Source organism: Caretta caretta, chromosome 1 (genome assembly GCF_965140235.1).
Source record: "Caretta caretta isolate rCarCar2 chromosome 1, rCarCar1.hap1, whole genome shotgun sequence".
NCBI lineage: Eukaryota > Metazoa > Chordata > Testudines > Cheloniidae > Caretta > Caretta caretta.
This window is the reverse complement of record NC_134206.1, coordinates 307,668,570-307,694,946: the sequence shown is the minus strand read 5'-3', so window position 1 is coordinate 307,694,946 and position 26,377 is coordinate 307,668,570. Positions and strand designations below refer to the sequence as shown.

The 26,377-nt window shown below is 41.9% G+C and overlaps 1 protein-coding gene across 5 annotated transcripts in view; it reads left to right on the top strand.

Annotated features, from left to right (window-relative positions):
- Positions 1-900: 900 nt before the first annotated feature.
- ASZ1 (ankyrin repeat, SAM and basic leucine zipper domain containing 1) overlaps positions 901-26,377 on the top strand; it is a 116,831-nt gene continuing 91,354 nt past the window's right edge. For 2 of the 5 annotated variants that reach the window (XM_075124441.1, XM_048836154.2), the window contains exons 1-2: positions 15,899-16,021; positions 21,764-21,875. In XM_075124441.1, coding sequence (XP_074980542.1) covers positions 21,789-21,875 — 87 coding nt within the window. In that variant the 5' untranslated portion in view covers positions 15,899-16,021; positions 21,764-21,788. Of the gene's footprint in view, positions 1,085-6,767; positions 6,868-15,898; positions 16,022-21,763; positions 21,876-26,377 lie in introns of those variants that run through there. The other 3 variants (XM_048836153.2, XM_048836157.2, XM_048836158.2) reach the window with 3 other exon arrangements.

The window sequence follows — 26,377 nt, the reverse complement described above, 5'->3', positions numbered from 1 at the left end:
TCTATCTGTTTCCTAAAGGTTCCTAACATTAACAAAGTCATGCACACAACTATAATATTTATTACCTATACCTATTCTGACAGATTAATAACAGTTGCTGTCTTTTAGAATTCACTAGCAATAAAAAATTACATTTGATCTTATCTTCACGCTTTAGATGAAGTAAGAATCTAAGCAGTAGGCAGGGCCACATTTTATGACTCATCAGGTGCATTTGGCCATTGGTCCACAGGTAGTGCACACTTTTACTAGATTTAGGGCCAAATTCTTCACTCCTTAACTAGCCAAATCTCACATTGACATCAAATAGTGGTTTTCCTTGGGTAAGGAATGTGGGATTGGGTTCCTAATTTGTTTTGTAAACAGATTTGTGAATTTAGTGACGGTAAAAGGAGATCATAATAATGGTGACTCCTCAGCACTCCTTTCTATGCCACTGCTGTGTTACTTCAAAGATTTCCATCCAGGACAATGCTTGCACCTTGTTCTGAGAGCAGACTGGACTACGGGGTTTACTTTCTCCCACTCTGTAAGTAGCAGCCATCATGTTTCAGGGGGTGTCATGTCTGTCCCAGAGGCACCAGCAGAAAACACCAGTGCCTACTGAAATCGATCGGACCTTGTTCAGGGTCCTTCACAAGGCCCCTTCTGCTCCAGACACGGATTTATGCTGCCTTAAGAAAAATTAAAAACCCCAGTCCTGAAATGCCAGTTTATGAGTCAGCTTCCAGCCCCGCCTGCGGGGTCCCTTCCCCAGCCCGGTCCCGGGGACCCGCGCGGCGGGGCTCGCGGGGCGACGCGCGGACAGGGGCGGAGCACACGCTCGCTCACCGTCCCCCAGGGCCCCGCCGCACAGCCACGTGACCCGCACCGGCTTCCCACGTGAGACGCTGTCCCGCTCTCGCGGCGGGGAGTGGAAACGAGGCTGGGGTGCCGGGGGCTCCGCGGGCGCAGTGTGGGCGCGCGGCGGCAGCTGGGGGCTATGCCGGGGGCTTCCCGCTCGCTGGCGGTGGCCGGGGGAGGCGAGAGCAGCGACAGCGACGAGGACCGCTGGGTCATCGGGTTCGTGCAGGAGGAGCCGCAGGTGGGGGCGCCCCCGGGCTCCCGCCGCTCTGCCAGGCAGGCGGTGGTGGTGCTGGGGGCCTGGCTGGGCTGCGGGGGCTCTGGGCCTGGCCCGCGTGCTGGGCGTTCATCAATTGGGCCTAGGGTTGCCAACTGCCCCATTGCAGAAAACTGAACCCCCTTTATCCCCCCACCGCGGCCCCGCCCCTCCCCGAGGCCCCGCCCCCTCTTCGCCCTTTCTCTGGGGCTCCGCCCCCGCTGACTGCCTCGCTCACTGTCCCCCACCCTCACTCGCTCATTTTCACTGGGCTGGAGCAGGGGGTTTAGGTGTGGGAGGGGGGTGTGGGCTCCGCCTGGGGGTGCAGGCTCTGGGGTGGGGCCAAGGGGGTGGCCCTTACCTCTGGCAGCTCATGGAAGCGGCCCATATGTCCCTGCAGCCCCTAGGCCAGGGGTGGGCAAACTTTTGGCCACATCTGGGAATTGAAATTGTATGGCGGGCCGTGAATGCTGACAGAATTGGGGTTGGGCTGTGGGAGGGGGTGAAGGCTCTGGTTGGGGGTGCAGGTTCTAGGGTGGGGCTGGGGATGAGGCGTTTGGGGTGTAGGAGGATGCTTTGGGCTGGGATTGAGGGGTTTGGCGGGTGGGAGGGGGATCAGGGCGGGGGCAGGGGTGTTGGGACATGGCAAGAGGTTCAGGGGTGCAGGTTCTGAGCAACGCTTACCTCAAGCGGCTCCCGGAAGTAGCGGCATGTCCCTTTTCCACCTCCTACACAGAGGCGTGGCCAGGCGGCTCTGTGTGCTGTCCCATCCACAGGCACCGCCCCTGTAGCTCCCATTGGAGCACTGGAGGGGCCATTGGCAGTCATAGGAGCCAGAGTGCAGCCATGCGACAACTTCGAGGAGCCATGTGGTGCGGCCCCCGACCTGTGCCCCAGCTGGAGCACTAGAGCGGGACCACACCGAGGCTTCCAGGAGCCACGTGGTGCGGCCTCTGACCCTGAACCCCAGCTGGAGCGCCAGAGTGGGGCAAGCCCCAGATCCCACTCCCAGTGAGAGCTCTTGGGCTGGCTTGAAACGGCTTGTGGGCTGGATCCAGGCTGTAGTTTGCCCACCCTTGCTCTAGGTGCAGGGTTCGCCAGGGGGCTCTACATGCTATCCTCGCCTGCAGGCGTTGCCCCTGCAGCTCCTATAGGCCCTGGTTCCTGGCCAATTGGACCTGTGGAGACGGTGCTCAGGGCAGGGGCAGCACGCAGAACTTCCCTGGCTGCCCCTGCGCCAAGGAGCCACGGGGACATGCCGGCCACTTCCGAGAGCTGCACGGAGCCAGGGCAGATAGGGAGCCTGCCTTAGGCCCGCTGCACTGCCGACCAGACTTTTAACGGCCCAGTCAGCGGTGCTGACCGGAGCTGCCAGTGTCCCTTTTCGACTGGGCATTCTGGTCGAAAACCGGATGTCTGGCAACCTAGTGGGCTGCACCGCTGCTGCACATGTGGCTCGCTGGGTGTGATGTGGGTCCTGCTTCACTGTAGAGTCCTACCGTGGTACCAGCGCTGGGGACAACCTCTGAGCAGCCGCAGTATCCCATGTGTGACCTGTGCTGATCCAGCAGAGCCCATAAGTCATCCACCCTCTGGGTCACGTTGGCCATCCGTCAACGGGGATGTGGCTGAGGATGTACCCCTCCACTCCCCCCCGTATTTCCTCCCTCGCGTTTCTGCCTTGTTTGTACATTATTTGTACGTGGCTTTGGAAGTGCAGCATGCTGTATAGCTAAGTGTTAAATACTCTCACAGCCTGATACTGAATCCACACAAAAGTTTCCAGTTGAATTAGTGACCATAGGAAGTTTTAAGATAATACCAAAAAAAATCTTATTTCTGTTTTAGAATATTAGGTATTCATAAGAAATACAACTTCTTATAGCTTCTTATTTCTAATTTTGTTTTTATTTAAATAAAGCATAAATTGTTCATGTACCAAAATGATTTTAGGAGCAGCCAGGACATATCACTGTATTGACAAACGTGCGTTTGTAATGATGGGGAGGAAAAATTCCACTCAATTACATTAGTTTTGCATTGGAGTTTCACCACAATTGAACTGAATATTATAGTTCTGGGGTCTTGTAGTCTTCTGGCTGCTCCGAGCAAATTGATATTTTTAAGATTCCTGTGTTTTACAGGATTCAGACTTAAAAGTTCTAATCTACTCTGAAAAGGGACTTTGTGACATTAACTTCAGTGGGGCATCTGCTTAAGTACTTTGAATAGGCATGGAAATAAGCACCTGTGTAAATGCTTTGCTGAATTGGGACCATTTTCAGGATTCAGTAAATGTTTTGAATGAACAAAATTGCTAATCTGTGGGCTACTGATGTGAGTTTCTGTTGTTTAGACTTTGCAATATGGGTGACCAGTTTAATGGTTTGCTTTTTGTGCCCTGACTAGCTGAGAGGTGGAGTAAGCTATTGATTAAATATTGTGAATTCATATCATGCACTAAGTTTTCTCACTATCACTGGCTACTTGGATACTTCTCATGTTGCTGTGTAATAAAGAGGCTTCAACACTAGTGGGTTGAAAATGCGTGTTTAGCCCCATCATACAGATCAACCTAGAAGCTTTTTTGTTGAGCCCCTCACCAGTCCCTCCTGCTCTACTAACAGTATCAGATTTGACACGTCTTTTGTCATCTTCTTTCACTACTGCCTATGTGCTTTTTTCTGTACCATTCCTTATGCACGGAACACCTTTCCTGAACTAGCTCACAGAGCCACTACTTTCTCAGCAATTAAGTCCTTTCTGAAGACCTTTGATACCAAGTCCAACTGAAAATTTGATGACTAATAATGGCAACATCGGGGAACCATTGAAAATATTGCTGATGTTTAATTTACATGAAGGTGGATGAAAATCCATGCTTTCTTTGAAAAAATTAAAAACTGACTTGTTTTGTTTTTTAAATTATAAGGTTTTTTCTTGCTTAAAAATGAACCTGTTTAAATTGAAGTCTGATTTTAATACAAAAGGTAAGGCCTAAACTTATCTCTTAAAACATTTGAATGAAAAATAAATGCACTGAATTCACGAGCCTTTATCAAAAACTTTGAGTTAAAGGCTGCTTTGCTATGAAAGAAAGAAATTGGGAAAAAATCTAACTCTTGAGGTCAAGCTTCATAAATATGGTATGGTAGGTTATGTATTGAATTAAGGGCTTGTTTTGTTTAATACAAATTTTATATGATATTTTGTATATTAATTAAATTCTAATTACTATCGTAATGCAGCTTCACACAAATCATGAGCAAAAAGTTTATTATCTAGTAGATAAGCAATATATCACTTACCATTGTCTAACATACTAAAATGTATAATTAATAAGAATCTGAAAATATCAAGCTCTTTTTTTTGTAAATCAACATATTTTAGTAGTTATATGAACCAATAAGAGGGTACCTTTCTTTAGACAATAACTTCAGTACAAATGGAAAACTTGATTAAAATCGATGATGGAAATTAAGGCTTTCCACTTGGTAATTTAAATCAGTCCACCCTGATTTTCATAGAAAAAATCCTTATATTGTAGATGTAAGGATGTGGCTGCAAAGTGCCTTATGCTCTTAATGAGATAAGATGGGTGATGTAATATCTTTCATTGGATCAACTTCTGTGCGATTAATGTAAGAGTGTACATTTCCAAACGCAAATGTTGGGATTGAGGCTATAGAGTAGGAGTAATGAGGTGATCTTGCCTCTGTATATGGTGAGACCACTACTTAAATATTATGTTTTGTTTTGGTGTCTGCACTTTTAGTAAGGATGTTGAATATTGGAGATGTTTCAGAAAAGAGTTTAAAGATTTGAGACATGGAAACATGAGGGACTTAATAAACTAAATTGATTGTGTTCCTGGAAGTGAAAGTTAAAAGGTGACTTGATCAGTGTATAAATACTGATAACAGAGAGAAGAGCTCTAATAGAAGGCTCTTTAGGCTACCAGACAGACTTTGGCTGGAATTTGAAACTGGAAATTGGATGCAAGCTTTTGACTATTATGGTAACCTTTCATTGAACAGTTTAACAGGGATGTGCTAGTTTCTTCATCTTCTGCAGTCTTTAAATCAAGATTGGATGTCCTTCTAAAGATATACTCTAGTTTATCACTGTTTAGTGAGCTTATTGCAGGTATTACTGCGTGAATTATGCATTCGCTTTGCAGCATTTGATTTTTTTAAATTTCAACGCATAAGATCAGTGTTTATTTTTAAGCATTTTTTTCTGTTTTTATCTATTTGAATGTTCAGTTGGGAATTACCTATCTGAAAATTTTGATGATTATTATTGGAAATATTTTTTGTTGGTTTGTGTATACGGTAAAATCAACATTAACCCATAAATATCTAATCCTTCCAAGCTTAATTATCAGGTCAGGCTATGTTTCTAATATTCTTGTAAGGAATAATGAATGTTAGAAAACTAGGAAATGCAGAGTTTAGGTGACATTTATCTCATGCTGTGACTGGAAACAAACAATAATGAAATATTAATGATTCTGTTCCACCCTAGTATTCTGCCAGCACTTCCAGTAATAATTTGTGGCCAAAAACTGCTTTAATTATATCTATTCAACTGCACTGGCCTTGGATTCTGTTGTGTATGCAAGTGTAACTGATTAGGCTTTCATGGGTGTGACAGGGTGTATGAGCCCCACACTGATGAGACAAGGGTTAACGGGTTGCTCTGGACACAGAAAGCCATGCCCCGTCGCCCCTGCTGGGGAGGGAGCATTCAACTCAGTTTGGGTTAACTGAGCAGGAGAGCAGATGGGTCTACAATCTCCTGCAGAGAAGCCACTGAGGTTCCCAAAGGCTGGGACCAGGCCGTATGGTCACTCCGCCAGAGACTTTTCAGCCACAGGGGTTGTGGACACTGAACCGCCACAGACAGGAACTCCAAAGGGAACCACAAGTCAGACAAGCAGATGATCTGAAGCCGCGGTAGGAAGTGGCCCAGGGACTATGTATGGGGCGCCTGTCTCCTAGATTGTACAATGTAAATTATTGTTTCTTTGGACTCTGGGTTGGAACCCAGTGGAGCAGGGAAGCCTGAGTTCCCCTATCCTTGGCTGCTGACTCTTGCCATTGGGTGACGTAGGTGCTGAATCCCACCAGTAGGCAAGGTGGCCATTGATTCTTGCCATTGGTCGACACAGTCAGGAGTATTGTCTCTAGGTGGTACTGCCGGCCTTGGACTCAAAATCGCTTTTGGGAATGGGTAGCCTTGCTATAGGAATTATCAATTCTCTTGTGTAAGCAAGAAAATAAATCTACCTCTCCAAGAACTGTGCTGGTTCGTAAAAAACTCATTTTTTAATAAGGTAAGCCAGTTTGGTGGAATGTGCTAGGAGAGCAGATCTATTGAATAAAAAAGTGCCATTTTTACAGGCACACTTGTTTCAGTGTAGAACTGTATGTAAATTATTTTCCTTTCTGTGCTGTAACTTTCTCTTACATTGTCCTTATCAGTAAATTATAGTAGAACCTAAACAAATCTTGGCAATTATTCAGACCAAGATAGAGGAAAGAAAACAATGATTTTTCTTCTACTTCCTTCCCCACTGTGCCTTCAAAAGCATGTTGAACGTTGAGTAGAAAAAATGTTTATTATGAAGTAACCGGGCTCTGATTTTCTTTTCTTGCCTATTTAGCAATTTAGTAAAAAAATACAGTTAGAAGACAAGGATGAAACATTAAAGAAAGCTTTGACTTCTGGGGATGTGTCCATGATTGAAGAACTTTTAAATTCAGGTGAGAAAAGTGGATTGTAAACTTAACTTAAATTTATTGAATTTGGGAAAATGTAATTTGAAGGCCTTCTAAATTTCTAATTTCAAAGGAGTATTGCTAAGCCTGTGTATGTGTAATCAAACATTTGTAAAACAGTATAGACTCTATATTCAAAATGTAATTACAGAATCACTGTCTCCTTATGAGTGGGTCACCATCCAGCATTGCCACAAAGTCATTAATTTGCCAGGAATAACATTGTGTAGCATAGCTCCGATGTTCAGAGTTCTTGATTCATTGGTAAGGTTTTCTTTCAGATGGAATATACTAAGCATGCTGTATAGTATCCTCTACCTCCTTACATTTTGTTCTCTTCATATTTTTTAAAAAGAGTATACTAGGTTTGCAAACAATATATTGTAAATTTGCAGGGAGGAGGTTTAAATTGAGGGTGGAATTCAGTGGTTCTTGCTTTTCAGTTTTTTTATACCTACTCCACCAGCGTTATTGTGTCTTTGGTTTGCCTCTTGGGCTATCCTGGCAACAGTAGTTTCAGATTGCTAGATTGTCTGATTCTAAGAGGTCTAAATCTTTAATCAACTTGTGTGTTGTTTTTCACTGTTACAAATTCTGCTTAAAAATACTAATTTGATTTTAAAATGGCTTCCTCACTTAGAAAACATTTCCATTAATCCACTATTCGGGGATTGGATCCTTTATTGCAGCACCCAGGACAGTTAGAGTGGTCAGTCATGAGCTACACAGATAAATTAACCTGCCTCGTGGTGATCTTCAGAAAACTGTGCTTCAACACAAAACTGGAGTATAGCAGAAAGGAGTTTCTGTTCTGAGAAAATTAGTATAATTTCTGGAAAATTGTAGCTTGTTGGCAAACTTAGGGTGGTTTTTTTTTTTTTCAAGATATTAAACTGGGTGATGTATCTTGCTCTTCTGAAAATAAAAACTGCCAATTTCTTGACCACAGTATGAAGTGCATTCATTTTAAGTAAAACACTATTGCAAAATTGGTTGTTTAAAAGGGTGAAGCAAATTAACATCACTGTGTATGAAATGTTTGTGACCTCATGCTTTGTGTCAAAGCTTTCTTTGTTGATAGGTGGAGCTGACTGTGAGTGGTGCCTATACAGTTAGGGTTGCCTAATGTTTTACATTATAAGCCTCTGTTTTTAGTGGCTTATAACTTTGGCAGACTTTAACCATTCAGTCTGAAATTTTTGATGTTGCTCTCTGCCACAGGCTGAATTCTTTTTTGAAGTTTTTAGCAAAAACAGTATGGCTGTTTCTGAGAATGGGTTCAATGGGAGGTGAGGAAGTAGTCTGGACAATGTTAAATTTGTTCATCAGTTTCTTTGAAGAGCTATAGTATAAGAGCAGTAATTCAATTTGGTGAGGAGTTGGTTCTGGGGTCATAGAGGTAACTTTGTTGCCCCTTTGAAAATCCAACCAGATTTGCTTAGTAGAACTTGATAGAGGCATACTCCCAAGGTGCAGCCTGAGGAGGGAAGTAAGTGGGGCAATGACAGTTTTGAGCCAAACTCTGGACTGCTCTGGGAGCCACTGCAGTCCATGTCACAAACTAGAGCAGCCCATGAGAAATTACATATAATCTAAATGTTAATTTTGCCTCGGAAGCAAATCTGGCAAAGTGATTGAGAATTAGCATATTTTTCAGTAAGGAAATAATCCACCCAAAGGGTTTTGGAGGTGTTGATGTAACATAGGGGTGAAGGGAATTCTGTGGCTATCACATTGTCATACTATAGGGTAAAATTCTGTGTTGGCAGGGGAAGTGAGTAGATAAGGGAACAGGCAATCTAATTGGTCTTTTATGTAAAGTGCATTTTTTCATTTTGATGCAGTTAACTGCATAGATGCTACGGAGAAAGTTACCTTAGAAATGTATGTAAATAGGGTGAATAAAAAAGTGTGTACATACAGTGAAAACACCAACTTGGGGTATTAAGAGAGAGAATTAGCTCTGTTTCTTCTGTGCTCAGAACAGTTTTTGGGGCTATACTTGATTCCTTGGGTACTGAAAAGAAGAAAAAAAAGGTTTTAAAAATGATGGTAGCATCTTTTGAGAACTTCAAAATTAGGCATTTATCATCACAATTTATTTCAAATAAGATTCTTTTCATGAGATCTAGACCACAGACTTGAGTGGTCTTTATAATTCCTGTTTGCCTTCTTGCCCCATTTTCTCTCTCATCCACAAAGATGGAAAAAATTGATTGCTCTGCCAACTCTGCAGTGGCCAATAAGGCTAAATTCTGAGTTAATTCAGTTTTTAATACTCTCTTCTGTTCAACAGTGAAGACCTATTGAATCCAAAAATTCTTGTTAGACTTGGGCTAGATCTTGGTGTTTCTGCATTGCTGCTGAGAGAGAAATTATGTTCAGAAATAATTATTAATATCTGGTTAATTATGGTGGGGGGGACACTGCACATTGACAGAGTCTGCAGAGATACGATTGTTTTGAGCACTGTTGCTCTCTCAGAGAAATAAGTCATATAAATCCACCACTGACTTGTATCTTTGAATTCTTACAGGACAAATTAACTGAGTCTGAATATGAACAGACTGTGTGCTAAAGTTTATTTTAGGAATGGGCCAAAAAAATCTGTACATCCTCTTGATTTTCATAGGTGTCAAGTAACTTGAATCTGTTGGGGAAAAGAGTCTGTACATGGAACTTGACCTTAGTTCTTCAAGCGTTACCTCATTCACCTTTGGAACTTCAGATCTCATTTTCTGTCTACAAAAAGTAGCTTTCCTGTTGATAGTAAGATAAGCCAACAGAATATTTGGGCAATAGGCTGCTCCTCTAGCAGCATTCTCTTCTGTTCACAGAGATAAGGAAGGTACTTTTATGCCAAATATTGCCTTTGGAGGTGAATCACAGATCTTTATCTTTATATTGCTAGAATCCAGCTAGTTAAAGAAAAACCTCTGGCACAACCTGGACATAACAAGCACTGAAAACAATTGCATTAAAAGGGCAAAGGAAAGGTTTGGTTTTGTACCTGAGTTGCAAGATGGATGAGAATTTGTGTACATATAGCATAAAAAGTGGGAAGTCTTTGTTTTCCATAAGAAGGATCCCTAGAGTACACAGCAGTCTAGGGAGAGGGGCTGTTGAGGCCATGTAGATTAAAGCCTAAAGCATTTCCTAGGGAGTAGCCCTTAAAGTTGTACCTGGCTTCCTTTAGGAGGCACACAGCAGCAGGAGCAGCTATAAGGTGCTATGGAGGGCCCACCTTTCCTTCTTTAGGCGTCAGTAGTTCTAACTCTCTCAGCTGTTTTGTATGTTAAAAGATTGACTTGTGGGTAACTTTGTGGAGGATAACATGATAAAAGTTTGCTAATGTGTAGGGGTTAATTAAACCTAAGCATTTAATAGCCGTATTAAATCAGGGCTGCGGTCCGTGAGAGGACTAGAGAAAAGAAAAGGATATGAGTCTAAAAAGGAATATTAAAAGGAGAAAACATTGCAGGAGTCACAGGTTCCATATGATGTGCACTAATCCCTTCTCCCTCTGCTTCTTGCATGCCAGTCTCCATTCTTTTTTTTTTTTTTTGGGGCTCCATTTTTGTTTATATAGCTGGTAAAACCTTTTGAGAAGGATTAGTATGATTCTTTGTAAGGTACTTTGTACAGTATTGAATGCTGTAAAACAAATATCCTCATCATTGGCTGTTAAACACCCTTCTTATCATAGTGATAGCAATATATAGGACAGACAAACCACATGACCAAGCTATTTGAATATATAAAGCAGCAACATGGTCAGGTCTGCACTACTCGGCAGAGACAGCATTTGGCTGGAGATTGTGGAATGCTGTAGTTCCAGGGCTGTCCTTACCCAGACGCAAACTATGCAGGTGTGTAAGGTACCAGAAAATTTGGGGCACCAAATTGCCCCAAATTTCCTGGTGCCCTATGCAGCTGCGTGCTGCTCCAGCAGCCAGCCTGATCCCCCGGCTGGCTGAACCGCCCTGGAAAGCTGCCCTTCCCTGCCTCTTCCCCATGGCTCCTGCTCCGCCCCAACTCCACCTCTTCCCGCCCCTGCTCCGCCCCAGCCCCACATCCACTCCACCCCTTCCCCTGGGTAATGTCCCTTCCCGGGTGGCGGGAAGTGGACTGACCTGGCCCCAGCCCACTTTGCTCCGCTGGCTCCCAGCCGCACCACCGGTGACTGCTGCGGGGGCGGTTGCCCCTTCCCCCCAAGTCCCAAGGCTGGGAGCCAGGGGAGCAGAGCGGAGTGGGCTGGGTCACTCCACTTCCCTCCGCCCCATGAGTGTGGGGTTGGGCCTGCCTTGCACTCACTGGGTGTCAGGAAGTGGAGCAACCCAGCCCCAACTCGCTCCGCTCCGCTGGCTCGTGCTGGGGGGCAGTTTCCCCCCTGCTCCCCAAGCTTGCTCCTGCCCCCCCGCTGCAAAGGCCTGGGGCCAGCCGCTCTCCTCCCCCCTGCGGGGGGGCTGCTTAGGGCTCCAAAATATCTAGGGATGGCCCTGTGTAGTTCCCAGTAAAACCAAGAGTTGAGTCTAAAGGGACTTACATTACTGCAGAGGGATGAGGGACTTCATGTCATTTTCTACCAGGAAAATGTAGACTTTACCTTAAAAAATATACTCTACCTTACTCATATGTAGTTGTAATCGACAGCAAGTCACATCTCTGCAACAGGTTTTGACATTACTTCTAGTGGTTAGAGCAGTGTGTATTGTTGTTTTTCCTACATTTCTTTTCCCCTGGTATTGCCATACCATCCTTTCTTGATGTTTCTCTTCCGCATACCCCCAGTTGCCTGTTTCCATACCAAATTTTGCTGTGCCACCTTTCTGTCTTGCTCTGCTTCCATTCTGTTTATCTCTTGGTTAAGTTTCATTGTCTAGCTCTAGCCAGTGATATATACAGTGGAGTGAGGCGGGGGGGACAGAGGTAGAAAACTAGAAGAATTTAACTGTAAATAAATGCTGGTACTAGTCTTCAAAATGCTTGTCTTAGTTGCCTTGTAAAAATTGCATCTGAAGAAGTAGGTATTCACCCACGAAAGCTTATGCTCCCATACGTCTGTTAGTCTATAAGATGCCACAGGACTCTGTGCCGCTTTCACAGATCCAGACTAACATGGTTACCCCTCTCATACTTGTAAGAATTGTGAGTTTGGCCTCAAAGAAAGTGAACCTTGCCGTTATTCTTGATGGCCATCTTGCAGTCCACTGTATATGCAGATTGCACAGTGAAAACTTTCCATAATGGTAGGTAAAATTTATTTCATGGAGCCTCAGAGTATAATTTCAATAGAGGTAGTGTTTTTTTTATACTGAAGTAGCACCTAAAGGCCCTGTCAAGTTTCCTTCCCCACTCTGAACTCTAGGGTACAGATGTGGGGACCTGCATGAAAGACCCCCTAAGCTTATTCTTACGAGTTTAGGTTAAAAACTTCCCCAAGGTACAAACTTTGCCTTGTCCATGAACCGTATGCTGCCACCACCAAGCGTTTTAAACAAAGAACAGGGAAAGAGCCCACTTGGAGACGTCTTCCCCCAAAATATCCCCCCAAGCCCTACACTCCCTTTCCTGGGGAAGGCTTGATAAGAATCCTCACCAATTTGTACAGGTGAACACAGACCCAAACCCTTGGATCTTAAGAACAATGAAAAATCAATCAGGTTCTTAAAAGAAGAATTTTAATTAAAGAAAAGGTAAAAGAATCACCTCTGTAAAATCAGGATGGTAAATACCTTACAGGGTAATCAGATTCAAAACATAGAGAATCCCTCTAGGCAAAACCGTAAGTTACCAAAAAGACACACAAACAGGAATATACATTCCATCCAGCACAGCTTATTTTACCAGCCATTAAACAAAAGGAAATCTAACGCATTTCTAGCTAGATTACTTACTAACTTAACAGGAGTTGTAAGGCTGCATTCCTGATCTGTTCCCGGGAAAAGCATCACACAGACAGACAAACCCTTAGTCTCCGTCCCCCCCCCCCCCCCCCAGATTTGAAAGTATCTTGTCCCCTCCTTGGTCATTTTGGGTCAGGTGCCAGCGAGGTTATCTTAGCTTCTTAACCCTTTACAGGTGAAAGGGTTTTGCCTCTGGCCAGGAGGGATTTTATAGCACTGTATACAGAAAGGTGGTTACCTTTCCCTTTATATTTATGACAGGCCCTATGAGGATCCAATTGTGCTAGCAGCACAAAGATATGAAGAAACAGTCCTTGCTTTAAAGAGCTTACTCCAATTTGAAACAAGATATGAGTGGAACAGTGATATGGAAGGGACCTGAAAGGTGATAAGATTGTTTGGTTACATAGGCCAGCTATGTGCACAACTGTATTATTAAAAGAACTCAAATTATGTGGAACCAGTGTAGCTGACTATACCTGGGTACATACTCAGATGGCTTGCCCAAGCTGCTCCTGATGCTGTCACGGCCACACTTGTTTTTTTTAGGCACTAACTCAAGCAGAACTAGCATGCGTATGTCTGCTTGTACTCGGAATTACATCTCCCAGCTGCTGTGTAGACAAACCTTCTGAGTTAAAAGTGCTGCCAAGATCTAAACATGTTTTTTGTTAATAGTGTACAGTATCTTGAAACCAGCCCTCATTTTTTCATTCCTGTACCTCATGCTCTTTCCTTTCTGTCTCTGGTAAGAGCATGAAACAATTTGCCTTTAAGATTACAAGATTCACGGTTCTTACCCTTTTAATAGTATACTTCAAGCATCTTGCTTCTTCATAATCTAGGTCTAATTCAGCATTCAGATTAGATCTCCATCCCAGCCATACAGTATTTCCTTACTTTTCCTAATGGGTTCCTGTGACTGTTGTAGGCTTCCAAACTGGCTCCATTTTCTTTGATTTGTGTAATTCCATACAACAATTGTCCAGTTTTGTTTCTGTTTCTGGGAGTCCCCACCCCAATTTGGAAATGGTCTGTTTCTCATGCAGCTGTTAGACAAATGTAGCTTTGTCCCAAGATGTCTGTTAGGAGTTTTTCTCTTCTCTCTCCAGTTTCTAGCTACCTTAATGGCAAATCAAAGCTTCCTTGCAGTGGCTGTACAGTAAGGTGTACCGTGAGGTGGCTCACTCAAAGTGGTATAAGTTTCTGCACCCCCTACAGCTCTGTCTTGCACTCCAGTAGCAGTCCCTTGTTTCTGTGCCACCTTTCACCATTTCCAGAAAGGGAAAGACCCCCACACAAGAGGACATGGCCTTCCTTGGCCAGACTGAACTGGTAGTGCCTCTCTCACTTAAATAAACCAGGCACTACTGTTGATTCAGAGGGTACAGACGTGAAGAGGTTGATAGTCCCTGGTATTATTGATCGTGACACATTGCTAATTAGGTAATTTAATTCCACTTTTTGAGCTGGCAGTGAGGGAAGACTGACCAGCTGCAGAGTGGATAAAAATCAATGATTTAAAAAAAAAATTAAATCAGATTTTTTTTTATTTAAATCGGATTTTTTGATTTTTTTTCCTCAAAAAGCATTTTATCTAAAGATAGTTTTAATTAAGATACGTTATAGCTCAAAGATATCTCATCATGGAATAGGGATTATAAATTCTAATTCTACAGTATGAGACAATATATTCATGTAATGTTTAAGAAAAGTTTTGTAAATGCGTTCCAATAGTTCATGGATTAGGGATCCAATCTTATGCGGTTCCAGGGGTTTCTGTATAGATTATTTAGGTTAATATTTCTATCTACCCAATGGGACTCAGTGCTAAGTCTAGAAGATACCATCAGAGATGCTTAGTTTTGCCGTTCTCAAACTGTGGATTTGTGTCTCCAGAGATAATATGCTTGTCAACGGCAAAAAATGTTTTTAAATAAATAATTTATAGAGGTGAGAAATAACAGACCTCAGCCTTATTGTCCCTCTGCAAATTTGTGTACACAGAGTCAATTCGTCACTGCTCTCTAAAAGTGCAAAGTTTCAAAAAGTTCAATGAATAGAAGATTGTTGGGGGTGGAATAGATCTGGACAAGGAGAAGTAGTATGGAGATAAATGTGAGAAGAGCGGGACAGACGGTAGAAACAATAGTGAAACTGTTTGAGCAGTATACTCCAGAAGTCTTGAGGTCTTTCTGAGTATAGCCTTCACTGATTTGAGATCTACCATACCATTCTCTCACTAGAAGGGAAAACCTATAATGGTAGCATGCCGTAAGAGAGACCCAGTTTGGGCTCATCTGTCTCTGAATTGTGAAGAATATGTATTAAGGTTATAACAACCAACAAGAATGCAGTTTTGCATAAATGATCGTTTTAGAGCATCAGAATTACTGTTGGGTAATATTTTTTTCTTGTGCATGGGAAATCATTAGTCTAGAACCACATCTGGGTGTTGTGGTTAAGTCTTGTTTTTTCCTCTAGAGACCTTTAATTAGGTAATGCTAAGGTAGCTTATGCTAAAGCAAAAGCAGACAGAGATCAGAAGGGGCCGGTATAGGGGAGTTCTAAATCATGAAAACCCTAGCAACCAGCTAGGGTGGAATTACTTGCTCCTCTCACTGTTGCTAGACACAGCCTACTTTCTGTTTTGTGATCTCCCACACAAAGTCCAATTTATGAAGCAAAACCAAAAATCATCATCATCTTTTTATTATTAGTGGGAATCACTGCATTATTTAAGTGGAGAAGATAAATCTGGGCACAGCTGCGATAATGAATAAGTTTGCTGCAATTGTGTGTTGCTAGTCTTTCTAAAATCTTTTTGTCTCTGGGATCATGTTTGAAATGTTATGGTGGTTTGGTTTTGATGAGTTAAGAATCAGGCTTCTTGATATTCAGTTGTGGAATTTGATTCCAGAGTTCCAAGCAGAGATGGAGTCTTTTAATTGATCGAAGAAGATAAAAATATGGAACAAAGCACTTCCTCTCCCTAGGAATAGATACAAAGACATTAGAGAAAACAGTTAAATATTTACATTACTGTGTGTATTGGAGTTTGAGTTCTAAAATACATATTTATCTTTGTAAATTTTTTAACGTTTTGACAGGTGTGAACGTAGAATCTAGTTTTCAGTTTGGATGGACTCCCCTGATGTATGCTGCTAGTGTTGCTAATGTGGAATTAGTTCGTATCCTACTGGACAGAGGTGCTAATGCAAGCTTTGATAAGGGTAAGATACTTGTGAATCAAATTAGAAGTTACAGTTGATTCTGACTAGTACACTTTCTCCTATTTATGTCATCTCTTAAATATTCAGGAAAAAAGAAAGGGTCACTGTCAAGTAGACTAGGTCCTAAACTTGGCTTCATAATCTGGAGACTGTAATCAAGATTGTAGAAAAATTTTAAAATAGTCGACCACACCATCACTCACAAAATTTTGGGTTTAATTTTGTTTAAACAAATCTTAATGTATTGTGCTCCCCTTGACTCATTCTACAGTAAATGCAAGTTAAATTGTATTGCTAGACCTGTGCTGACCTCAATTACTGCCTTTTTCTTATATCCTGTAAGAAATGGAGTAGGGGGGAAATATTTTGCTTAAATTACAGGACACTGTTGTGTAATTAAATAATTTAATTCATTTATTAAATATGTATATTATGGCAATACCCAGAGCCACCTATTACGATTGGGCCCCTGTTATGTTAAATGCTTTATAAATGTTTGAAGACAGGGTCTCTATAGTTTAACTACTAATAGAAATGCTCTCCTCTCCCTTCTAAAGATAATGATCCTCATTTCTCCCACTTTCATCTGGTAGCATAGGTCAGAATGTCTCCTCTCAGTTGCCTGCAAGTGACATGGGAGTAGTGATCATATGTACAATGTAAATAAATGTGCATTTGTTATGTTTTCACTTTTCTAAAAATGCAGCACGGTATTCCAGTAAAATGAAGGTTGTCAAATTTTAAATCAAAAAGTCTCACTCTGTATTACCGTTACCAGAGTAAATGGAAATATTGTAGAAAAATTGTACAGTACAGGTAAATGTCTTGTAGGGAACATGTAAAAATTGAATAATTAGTGATACATAATATAAATTAGTTTTCTAAATTAATTTTGGAGACAAATTAATCTTGCGTGATCTGGTTATTGGATGATCAGGGTTTACATAATCTGCAAAAATCCAAAAAATTTTCTATATACTTGGGAAAATTTGTTATATAACAAATTTTCCCAAGTATATAGAAAAAATTGATAACTCCTGTATACTCATTGCTGTTTCTTTCTAAGAAACAGACTCTGATCTGTTTTTCAGTGGCTTTGTTTACTAGTCAATATGAAATCTTACAACACAGCTCATTTTCTTACCTTGATGGAAGTCAAAATTAAGACATTTCTACATCATAGAAGACAGCAACATGTGGGACAATTAAAGAATCTTTTTTTCTTTGCAGGAATGTATTTCAGTTATTATATCGATGAAGAAAGTTTTCAAAAATATCCTGTGTGTGCTTTCTATCTTGTTTTAAACCGAACTTCCTCCTTTAAGTAATTGAACTCAGATGAATTTCAGTGAACTGCAGTAGAATGTCACTTGAATTGGAGTTAGTGGGCAGATAATGGCAATCACATGCACTAACAGATGGTTGTGAGTGAGTCTTTTTTTGTAAAGAGGGGTAATATATGCTTCAGGCTTTAAAAGGAAATAATTATAAAGTGCAGTTTGGAAAAGCTGCTCTAGCAATCATGTAGTTACATCATTTCAGTAAATAAACTAGTGTTATCCTGACAACAGGAATTTTTTTTAAAAAAAAAAGCTTATTTTTACACTACAGCGTGCAATATCCTAATGAATTTTACCAAAATTTCTGCTTAGCTTGGTATATGTTTTGATTAAAACAGGTTTTTTTTCTGTGAGCCAGATCCTGCTCTGTGCCATTCTGGTAGTGCAAAGAGGACTTAAATTTACATGGGGGAATTTCCATATGACACCAAGTGGCATAACTGTCTCTATACCACTAACTCCAGCATTTCTCTTGGTGGAAGGGACATGGTTGGGCATGGCTGGAATTTACTCATACTTTAAGGCATTAGCTAGGTGCTAACTAATGGGGGTTAGGAAGAAATGTCTTCTCTTGTAAGATTATTCCATAGCTCTCCATTTTAGAGTTTTTATATCTTCTGAAATATCTGCAAGTGGCCACCATTAGGGACAGGGTATTGGACTTAGATGGACTACTAGTCTGATCCAATATAGCAGTTCCTATATTTCAAGTTAGGCCATTTTGTGCTGCTCTAAATAGTTTCTCTTTCTTTGGTATTAAGTCGATAACATTATTGCACCTTACAAATAGTTTTCTTCCCCTTAATACTTTAATTTATTGCCTAGCCAAACTGCATATTTTAGATCAGTAGTTTCAAAACGAGATTGACGTGATATGTTTATGTGGCCTATAGAGTTGGTTTAAAAAAAAAAGTAGCTTTTGCAAAAAATGTGGAAAAATAACTTTCATTCTCTTTGAAACCACCGTGAACTTGTTTTTTGATGAAATCTCATTTCACTGAGGAAAAACACTTTCACTTTTTTGTCTCTCTCCTTTGCTCTTTTACTGGCAAGTCTTTTCCTCACCAAAGAGACACACAATTTTGAAACTCTTAATCAAAAAGGAAACATTTTGCCCCAAAATAAAGTTTCATTTTGGTCAAAAGGCCATGGGGAGGAGACACCAACATCTTTCTGATGAAAAAAATTTCAACCAGCTGTATTTGCCTGTCTGGCACATTCAGATTCTTCAGACCCAGACGTCGGGCCCAAGTAATCCAACATCTGTGCAGTCTTCCTCATACAACCAATGAAATTGCTGCATGCAAATTAGCTGTAGCGTAAAAGTAGTGATTGGTTGAGTTATCTCTGATCTTACAGTGGCCTAGGACACTTGACATGGCATAAATACATGCATTACTGTAGCTGTACATTTTACAGGTGTAATTTGTAAAGTTAAAGTGGCTGAGAACTTAAAAATTGAATGGTAACAGACTGTGAAACCCAGTGATGGTAGAATCTGGTGATACTTTGAACAAAAATAGCTTTCAATCACCCATCACTTCATGCTGACTCAGCAGATATTTTAGGCAAATGACACAAAGAGTGACTTTCCTGGAATCTTATCATATAGATTGTAGCCCTAGTAGTTGCAAAGATAACCATCCAATGGTGAACTAAATGTAAATCTTCCTGAACTTGCAGAAAGAAAAAAAAACTTCCACAACTTCTATTTATTAATTGGTTGTTAAGTATAAAGGCTAATGATGGTACTAAATGTAAAAATTTGCTCTCATTGCTGATCTTAGTAGTATTACAATGGTGCCCAAGAGGTGTGTATGTGGGAATACAGATATGCATAGGGAGGAAGGGAGCTAGATATCAGACAGAAGAGGATGGGGAAGAGAATCCAATGGTAGAGATTCTGAAGTTAAGCATATTTTCTGTGACTAAGGCTCCTAGATGCAATGGTAATATAAATAATCATTTTCCCACTGAGTAATGTTGAGTGTGACCGACAAGTACTGAATACATTTATTATATTTAAGTTTAATTACGACATAAAGGCCTTATTTTACCTTTGATCTTAGTGCAGACCTGTCATTGATGTCCATGGGGAGTGGTGTGTGAATTGAGGGTATTATGCATGATATCTCTAGACTAAGTGTAGACTACCCTTAGAATGAAATCATATTTACCCATTGTCTCGCGTTTGCTTTTATAAGTTTTTTACATGAAAAACGCAGAACTATGAAAATGATTTCTGACATTATGCTAAAGGAGTGAAACCCACATTTTAAGCATTTTGCATCAATAATTATCTTCCCTGTCACAGTTTGGCTTTAGTAAGTTGAGATGCTTTCTTATATTTCGGGCTCTACCAAATTCACGGTCATAAGATTTTAAAAATCATAAATTTCATGATTTCAGCTATTTAAATCTGAAATTTCATGGTATTGTAATTGTAGAGGGCCTGACCCAAAAAGGAGTTGTTGCGGGATTGCAAGGTTATTGTCGGGGGATTGTGGTACTGCTACTTTTACTTCTGCGCTGCTGCTGACGGCGGCACTGCCGTCAGAGCTGGGCAGCTGGAGAGCAGCTGTTGCTGGCCAGGAGTCCAGCTCTAAAGGCAGAGCTGCCACCAGTAGCTGTGCAGAAGTAAGGATGGCATGGTATGGTATTGCCACCCTTACTTCTGTGTTGCTGCCTGTAGAGCTGGGCCCTCAGTCAGCAGCCACCACTCTCTGGCCACCCAGCTCTGAAGGCAGTGCAGAAGTAAGGGTAGCAGTACTGCAGCCCACCTAAAATAACCTTGCGACCCCTCTTGCAACTTCCTTTTGGGTCAGGATCCCCAATTTGAGAAATGTGGTCTCTCCTGTGACATCTGTATAGTATAGGGTAAAAGCACGTAAAAGACCATGTTTCACGGTCCATGACATGTTTTTCATGGCCGTGAATTTGGTAGTGCCCTACTTATATTCTTCACAAGTCAGTCCCTGGCTCCTACTCCTAATAATCATATTGCAATCTTCAGAATAACTGAAAGATTTCAATCTTTCAGGTAATGAGGTACCTAGAACTAAATGTAGTATTCTGTGTGTAGTGGCACCTAAAACTGATGTATTCTTTGATCTGACGTGATAGCTGTGTTTGAGGCACAAAAGTGCTTTGGCCTTTTTTGCAGCCACATTATCTAATTTTAGACTAGCCATCGCTCCAAGCTCTCTCTCAGCATTATTGCTCTCCAGCTTTCTCCTTCCTTTTGAATATTTGTATTTCAGTTTTCAGATTATTTTTCTCAGATTTGTTAACTAAATTTAGAATCAGCATGTTAATAAAATTCAGTTTTTAGCTTATGAATGTTAAATAAATACCCAACACTAATCTCTCCAATCACTAATCTCTCTCTCTAGATACCACCCCCGCCCCCGCAAATTGATTGGTTTATCATTGCCCTTTGTTTAAAGTCCTGCCTGCATTCAGTCAATGTGTCAGTGTTGGTATCTAATTTATATACATTTTGAATAAGATTTTGTCAACCAGTATGTCAAATGCATTACTAAGATCAATATATTAATCAACTGCATTATCTTTCTGCTCATGGAAGTTGAAAAATGACTTGTGGGAAATTTCATTTTGTGTAGTTACTTTGTTTCAAAATTCAGTCTTTTCAAATACTTTCTATAGCAGTGGTTCTCAACCTTTTCAGACTACTTTACACCTTTTCAGGAGTCAGATTTCTCTTGTGTACCCCTCAAGTTTCGCCTCACTTAAAAACTACTTGCTTACAAAAATCAGACATAAAAATACGAAAGTGTCACAGCACATTATTGCTGAAAAATTGCTTACTTTCTCATTTTGTCTGTATGAAATTTTTGTTTATACTGACTTTGCTAGTGCTTTTTATGTAGCCTGTTGTAAAACTAGGCAAGTATCTAGATGAGTTGATGTAGCCCCTGGAAGACCTCTGTACCCCCAGGAATACACATACCTGTTGTTGAGAATCACTGTTCTATAGAAGACAATTTTTTTCCTTTCCTTATACTTAAATTCACCTAAATGTCCTAAAAGTGTTCAGTTCTTTGAAAATAAGACCACTTAATATACCTGATTATTTTTTTAAGCTTGGTCTTGGGTTTTTCCTACTCTTCAATTACTATTTCATTGTCTTCCTCAGTTGCTTCTCCTTCCTCTTCCTGAGTGGTTTCATCTGTCTTAATGGCTTCATTTACCTTAACTGAGCTGAACATTCTCAAATCTTTCAGTTGTTTCCAAAGATCAAATACTTTATTTTATCAAACTTGAGAATCTGTCTGAACTGTTGTAAAGATGTAATAATATTAAAAACACTCTGCTTCAGATTGTTACAAGGAGTACGTTATTTGTTGACATCACAATCCTCCAATTGTAATTTTCAATTCAGATCAATATACTGTATTAATGGCTGCATGTACTGCACGTGCTTCAGAGGAGCAGATTTTGAAGACTGTGGAACTACTTCTGTCAAGGAATGCCAATCCCAGTGTTGCTTGCCGGTAAAATATTTCATTTGTTAATCTTAAACTGTTAATGGAAATATTGTTAAAGACCACATGTGTAAAACTCAAGGAGCAGGCATGGGAAAGGATCAGGTTCTGGGAACCTCCTTTCCCTAATAGGAGCAGTCTTGAAGTGAGGAAACTGCTAGGCTCTTTCTCTATCTCGCCTGCATGATTTTCTCCTACGGTTGGGGAGGCAACAAAAGAAGTAGTGAGAGGTATGGGCCATCTCTTCTGTTCCTTACGCTGTCACCATTACTTGAGACATTATAGTATTTTTTTTCTTTCTTGGTGTCTCAGTGATGTGATATTGCTGAAAATAAAGACACAAGGTTGGTGAGGTAATATTTTTTATTGGAGCAACTTCTGTTGGTTAAGGAGACAAGTTTTCCAGCTACGCAGAGCTGACCCAAAGAAGAGCTCCAATAAAAGATATTACCTCACCCTCCTTGTCGCTCTAATATCCCGTGACCAACATGGCTACAACAACATTGCTGATAACGTTGCTGTTTCTCTGTTGTCTGACGTGCTGTTATTCTATTTCTATGTGTTATTGTTCACTTGGGTTGTCGTGGGCAGTAGTGTGCTGGCTTTGTCATGCAACAATATTGACCAGTGTGATTCATGAAAAAAATCTCAGTTAATTGAGTGTATGCAACTATTTAAATTCTTTTACATGGTAATATAAATTGAGGATAAAGAAAATTATGAATTTGCTATACTATGGGTTTTGCATTCATATCATGTTTAATTAAATTAATTAATAAAATTAACTGAAAAAGTAACCTATTGCCTGCCCTTCTCCATCCTATGTTGTATAATGATGAGACAGTAAATAAAAAGTGAGTTCAGATTAATTTCCCCTCTCTATTTTCAGGCTTTTATGTCTGGGGATTTATTCTAATTCTTTATATTACTCTCTCATAGGCATCTGCATTTTGTAAAGAAAAACTAAATTTTTTTATAAAATAACATGGACAACAACATTAACATTCTTTTAAAGTTGTAACATCAAGCACTCCTGTTAGGAAATGCCAGAATTAAGGTTGCAATTTGGACCCTTTGTATGTATGATGATATATCATTGCATGATCATATCATATTTTTTCCACTGGACCCCACCCTCATTCAGTGCACAAGATGGATCTGCTGGCAGCATGACTCAAGGTTTTGTAGTGGAAGAGTCTATCTATAAGGCCCTTGCCTCATTTATTGTAGAAGTTGGAAGGTATGTAGTGAATGAGGCAGAAGAATGCAGGAACAGGACAGTTTCAAGATTAAGGGTAGATGAATGCTGCCTTGAAGAATTGGATTCTATCCCTGCCTCTGCCATAGAGTTCCTATATGATGACAGACTAAATTTTTCAAAGATAGTCACTAATTTATGTTCTTTGAGTAGTGTCCCTATGGATGCTCCATTCTAGGTGCACATGCATCCCATGTGCCTCAGATTGGAGATTTTAGGGAGCAGTGCCAATTCAGCATGCATTCACCCCATGCAGCCTCATGTTCTACACTGTAGCTATATGGAGCTAGACAGGCAAACCACCCTCAGTTTGTTCTCATCCGCCTCAGCAGTGTCCAAGTAGAGATGACCTCCACTGTATTTTTCTCTTATCTACTAAAAAAGAGAAGGAGTACTTGTGGCACCTTAGAGACTAACTAATTTATTTGAGCATAAGCTTTCGTGAGCAAGTGAGCTGTAGCTCACGAGAGCTTATGCTCAAATAAATTGGTTAGTCTCTGAGGTGCCACAAATACTCCTTTTCTTTTTGTGAATACAGACTAACACAGCTGTTACTCTGGAATCTTATCTACTAGTTAGTGTTCACTTATGCACACATATAGGTATTGTGACAAAGCTCTGTCCTTGCCTCCATGGGTCCCACGTTTCCTGGTGGATTTCACTAGCCTCAGAGGCTCACTGTGACCCTCCACGTAACCCTTCTTTCTCTAGAGACAAGGGTCACAGTCTGCTGAGCCATTTTCATCATAAGCCAGCAAGGGAGGTGAGGAGAAGTTATCCTTCCTTGCACAGTCTCTGCTATCTCCCAGTCTCAGTGATTAATCAGGGGGCAAAGGTGGGGGGGGAGCCCGGGCCCACCCTCTACTCCAGGCTCCAGCCCAGGGACCCTAATAGTATCAGCTATGGTAGCTGACCTTTTAGAAACATGACATGTACAATTCCCTGGGCTACTTCCCCCACAGCAGCCCTCACTTCCTCAAGCTCCACTTCACCCTTACCTCAGGGCCTCCTTCCTTGTGCCTGATATGGTGTGTACTACTCAGCCTCTCCAGCAGCACAACTTCCTTCCACAGCTCCTGACATGCACACCCACCTGACTGACTGGGAGGCTTTTAACTAGTTTTAGCCAGCCCCGATTGGCTTCAGGTGTCCCAATCAACCTAGCATTCTCCCTGCCTTTTGGAAAGTTCTTAATTGGCCCCAGGTGTCTTAATTGACCTGGAGCAGCTTCCATTTCACTTAACCTGGTACCAGGGATTTGTTTAGCCCAGAGCTAATATATCTATCTCCCACTACTTTTCTATACCCATCTGGCCTTGCCCTGTCACATATCCCTCCCTCCCCCCCCCCCCCGCTCAACACCATAGAGTTGGGCAACTTGGGACGCCAGGCAGTATGCTCGTGACAGACCATCAGCGTTGCCATGGTGGCATCCAGCCCTGTGCCGTATGCGGAACTGGAATGGTTGGAGGGATAAGAACCACCTGGTGACCCTTGCATTCTTTTCCTTATTCCGCTGCATCCACTGGAGGGGTGCATGGTCCGTCACAAGAGTAAATCGCCGGCCTAAGAGGTAATAACGCAGTGTCTCCATAGCCCATTTGACAGCAAGGCATTCTCTCTCAAACTACTGCATATTTCTGTTCTCTTGGGAGAAGCTTTCTGCTTAGGTAGAGGATCGGGTGTTCCTCTTCTCCCACCATTTGCGACAGAACTGCTCCCAACCCCACCTTGGAAGCATCTGTTTGTAAAATAAATTCCCTATTAAAGTCCGGGGCTATGAGCAAGGGGTCATTAGAGGGCCGTCTGAAGGTCTGTAAATGCCCCCTCTGCTGCGTCAGTCCACTTTACCATGTCTGGACCTCGGGCCTTCACCAGGTCCGTTAGGGGACTTGCCCTAGTGGCAAAGTGGGGAATAAACCATCGGTAGTAGCCTACCACACCTAGGAACGCACGGACCTGCTTCTTTCAGGTCGGCCGGGGCCAGTTTTGAATTGTCTCTAGCTTGTTCGTTTGGGGCTTCACTATGCCCCTTCCCACAATATATCCCAGGTACCTAGCCTCTGCTAGCCCTATGGTGCATTTAGCGGGATTAACAGTGAGGCCAGCCCGCCTTAAGGTGCGCAGTACTGCCTCAACTTTCTCTAAGTGGGTCCCCAGTCTGGCATATAGATGATGACATCAACATGCATAACTAGTATAGGGGCACAGCAGCTTATCCATGAGGCGCTGGAATGTGGCTGGGGCCCCATGTAGCCCAAAAGGGAGGACGGTGTACTGGAATAGCCCATCCGGGGTGGACAGTGCTGTCTTTTCTTTAGCTTCTTTGGTCAGAGGAATCTGCCAGTACCCTTTTGTCAGATCCAGTGTAGTCAAGAATCGGTCAACCAGTTCGTCGATGTGTGGTATGGGGTATGCATCAAACTGGGATATTTCATTCAGTCGGCGAAAGTCATTACAGAATCTCATGGTACCGTCAGGTTTAGGCACTAGAACAATTGGACTGGACCACTGACTGTAAGATTCTTCAATAACCCCTAATTCTTACATTTTCTTTACTTCGGCCTTGATTTCTTCTCTTTTGGCTGCTGGGATTCGGTAGGGTCTCAATGTTACCTTGGCTCCGGGAATCGTGCGGATATGGTGTTAGGTCTCAGTCGTCCGCCCTGGTTTTGTAGAGAACGCATCTCTGTTGCGATTAATCATGTCTGCTGCTTCGATCTTTTGGATCAGCGTCAAGTCGGATGATATCTTCACTTGCTCGTGCAAGTTATCCTCCTGAGGAAGAGTCTCCTGCATAACTAAGCATGCCTCTTGATTGTGCCAAGGTTTTAGAGGATTGATGTGGTAAATTTGCTCCGATTTCCGGCGGCCTGGCTGCTGCACCTTATAGTTCACCTCTCCCATGGCTTTGATTATTTCGTAGGGTCCCTGCCACTGGGCCAACAGTTTACTTTCTGCTGTGGGCACCAGTACCATCACCTGATCCCCTGGTTGGAACTGTCGAAGCTTCGCTTGGTGGTTATAATGGGTTTGTTGGGTCTCCTGTGCTCTCTCCAAGTGCTCCTGTACAATAGGCGTAACTTGGGCTATCTAATCTCTCATCTGCAGTACATGCTCAACTATGTTCCTTCCGGGATTTGGCTCCTCTTCCCAGGCTTCTCTGGCTATATCCAATATGCCCCGAGGGTGGTGCCCATATAGTAGTTCGAATGGAGAGAAACCCGTGGAGGCTTGCGGAACCTCTCGGATG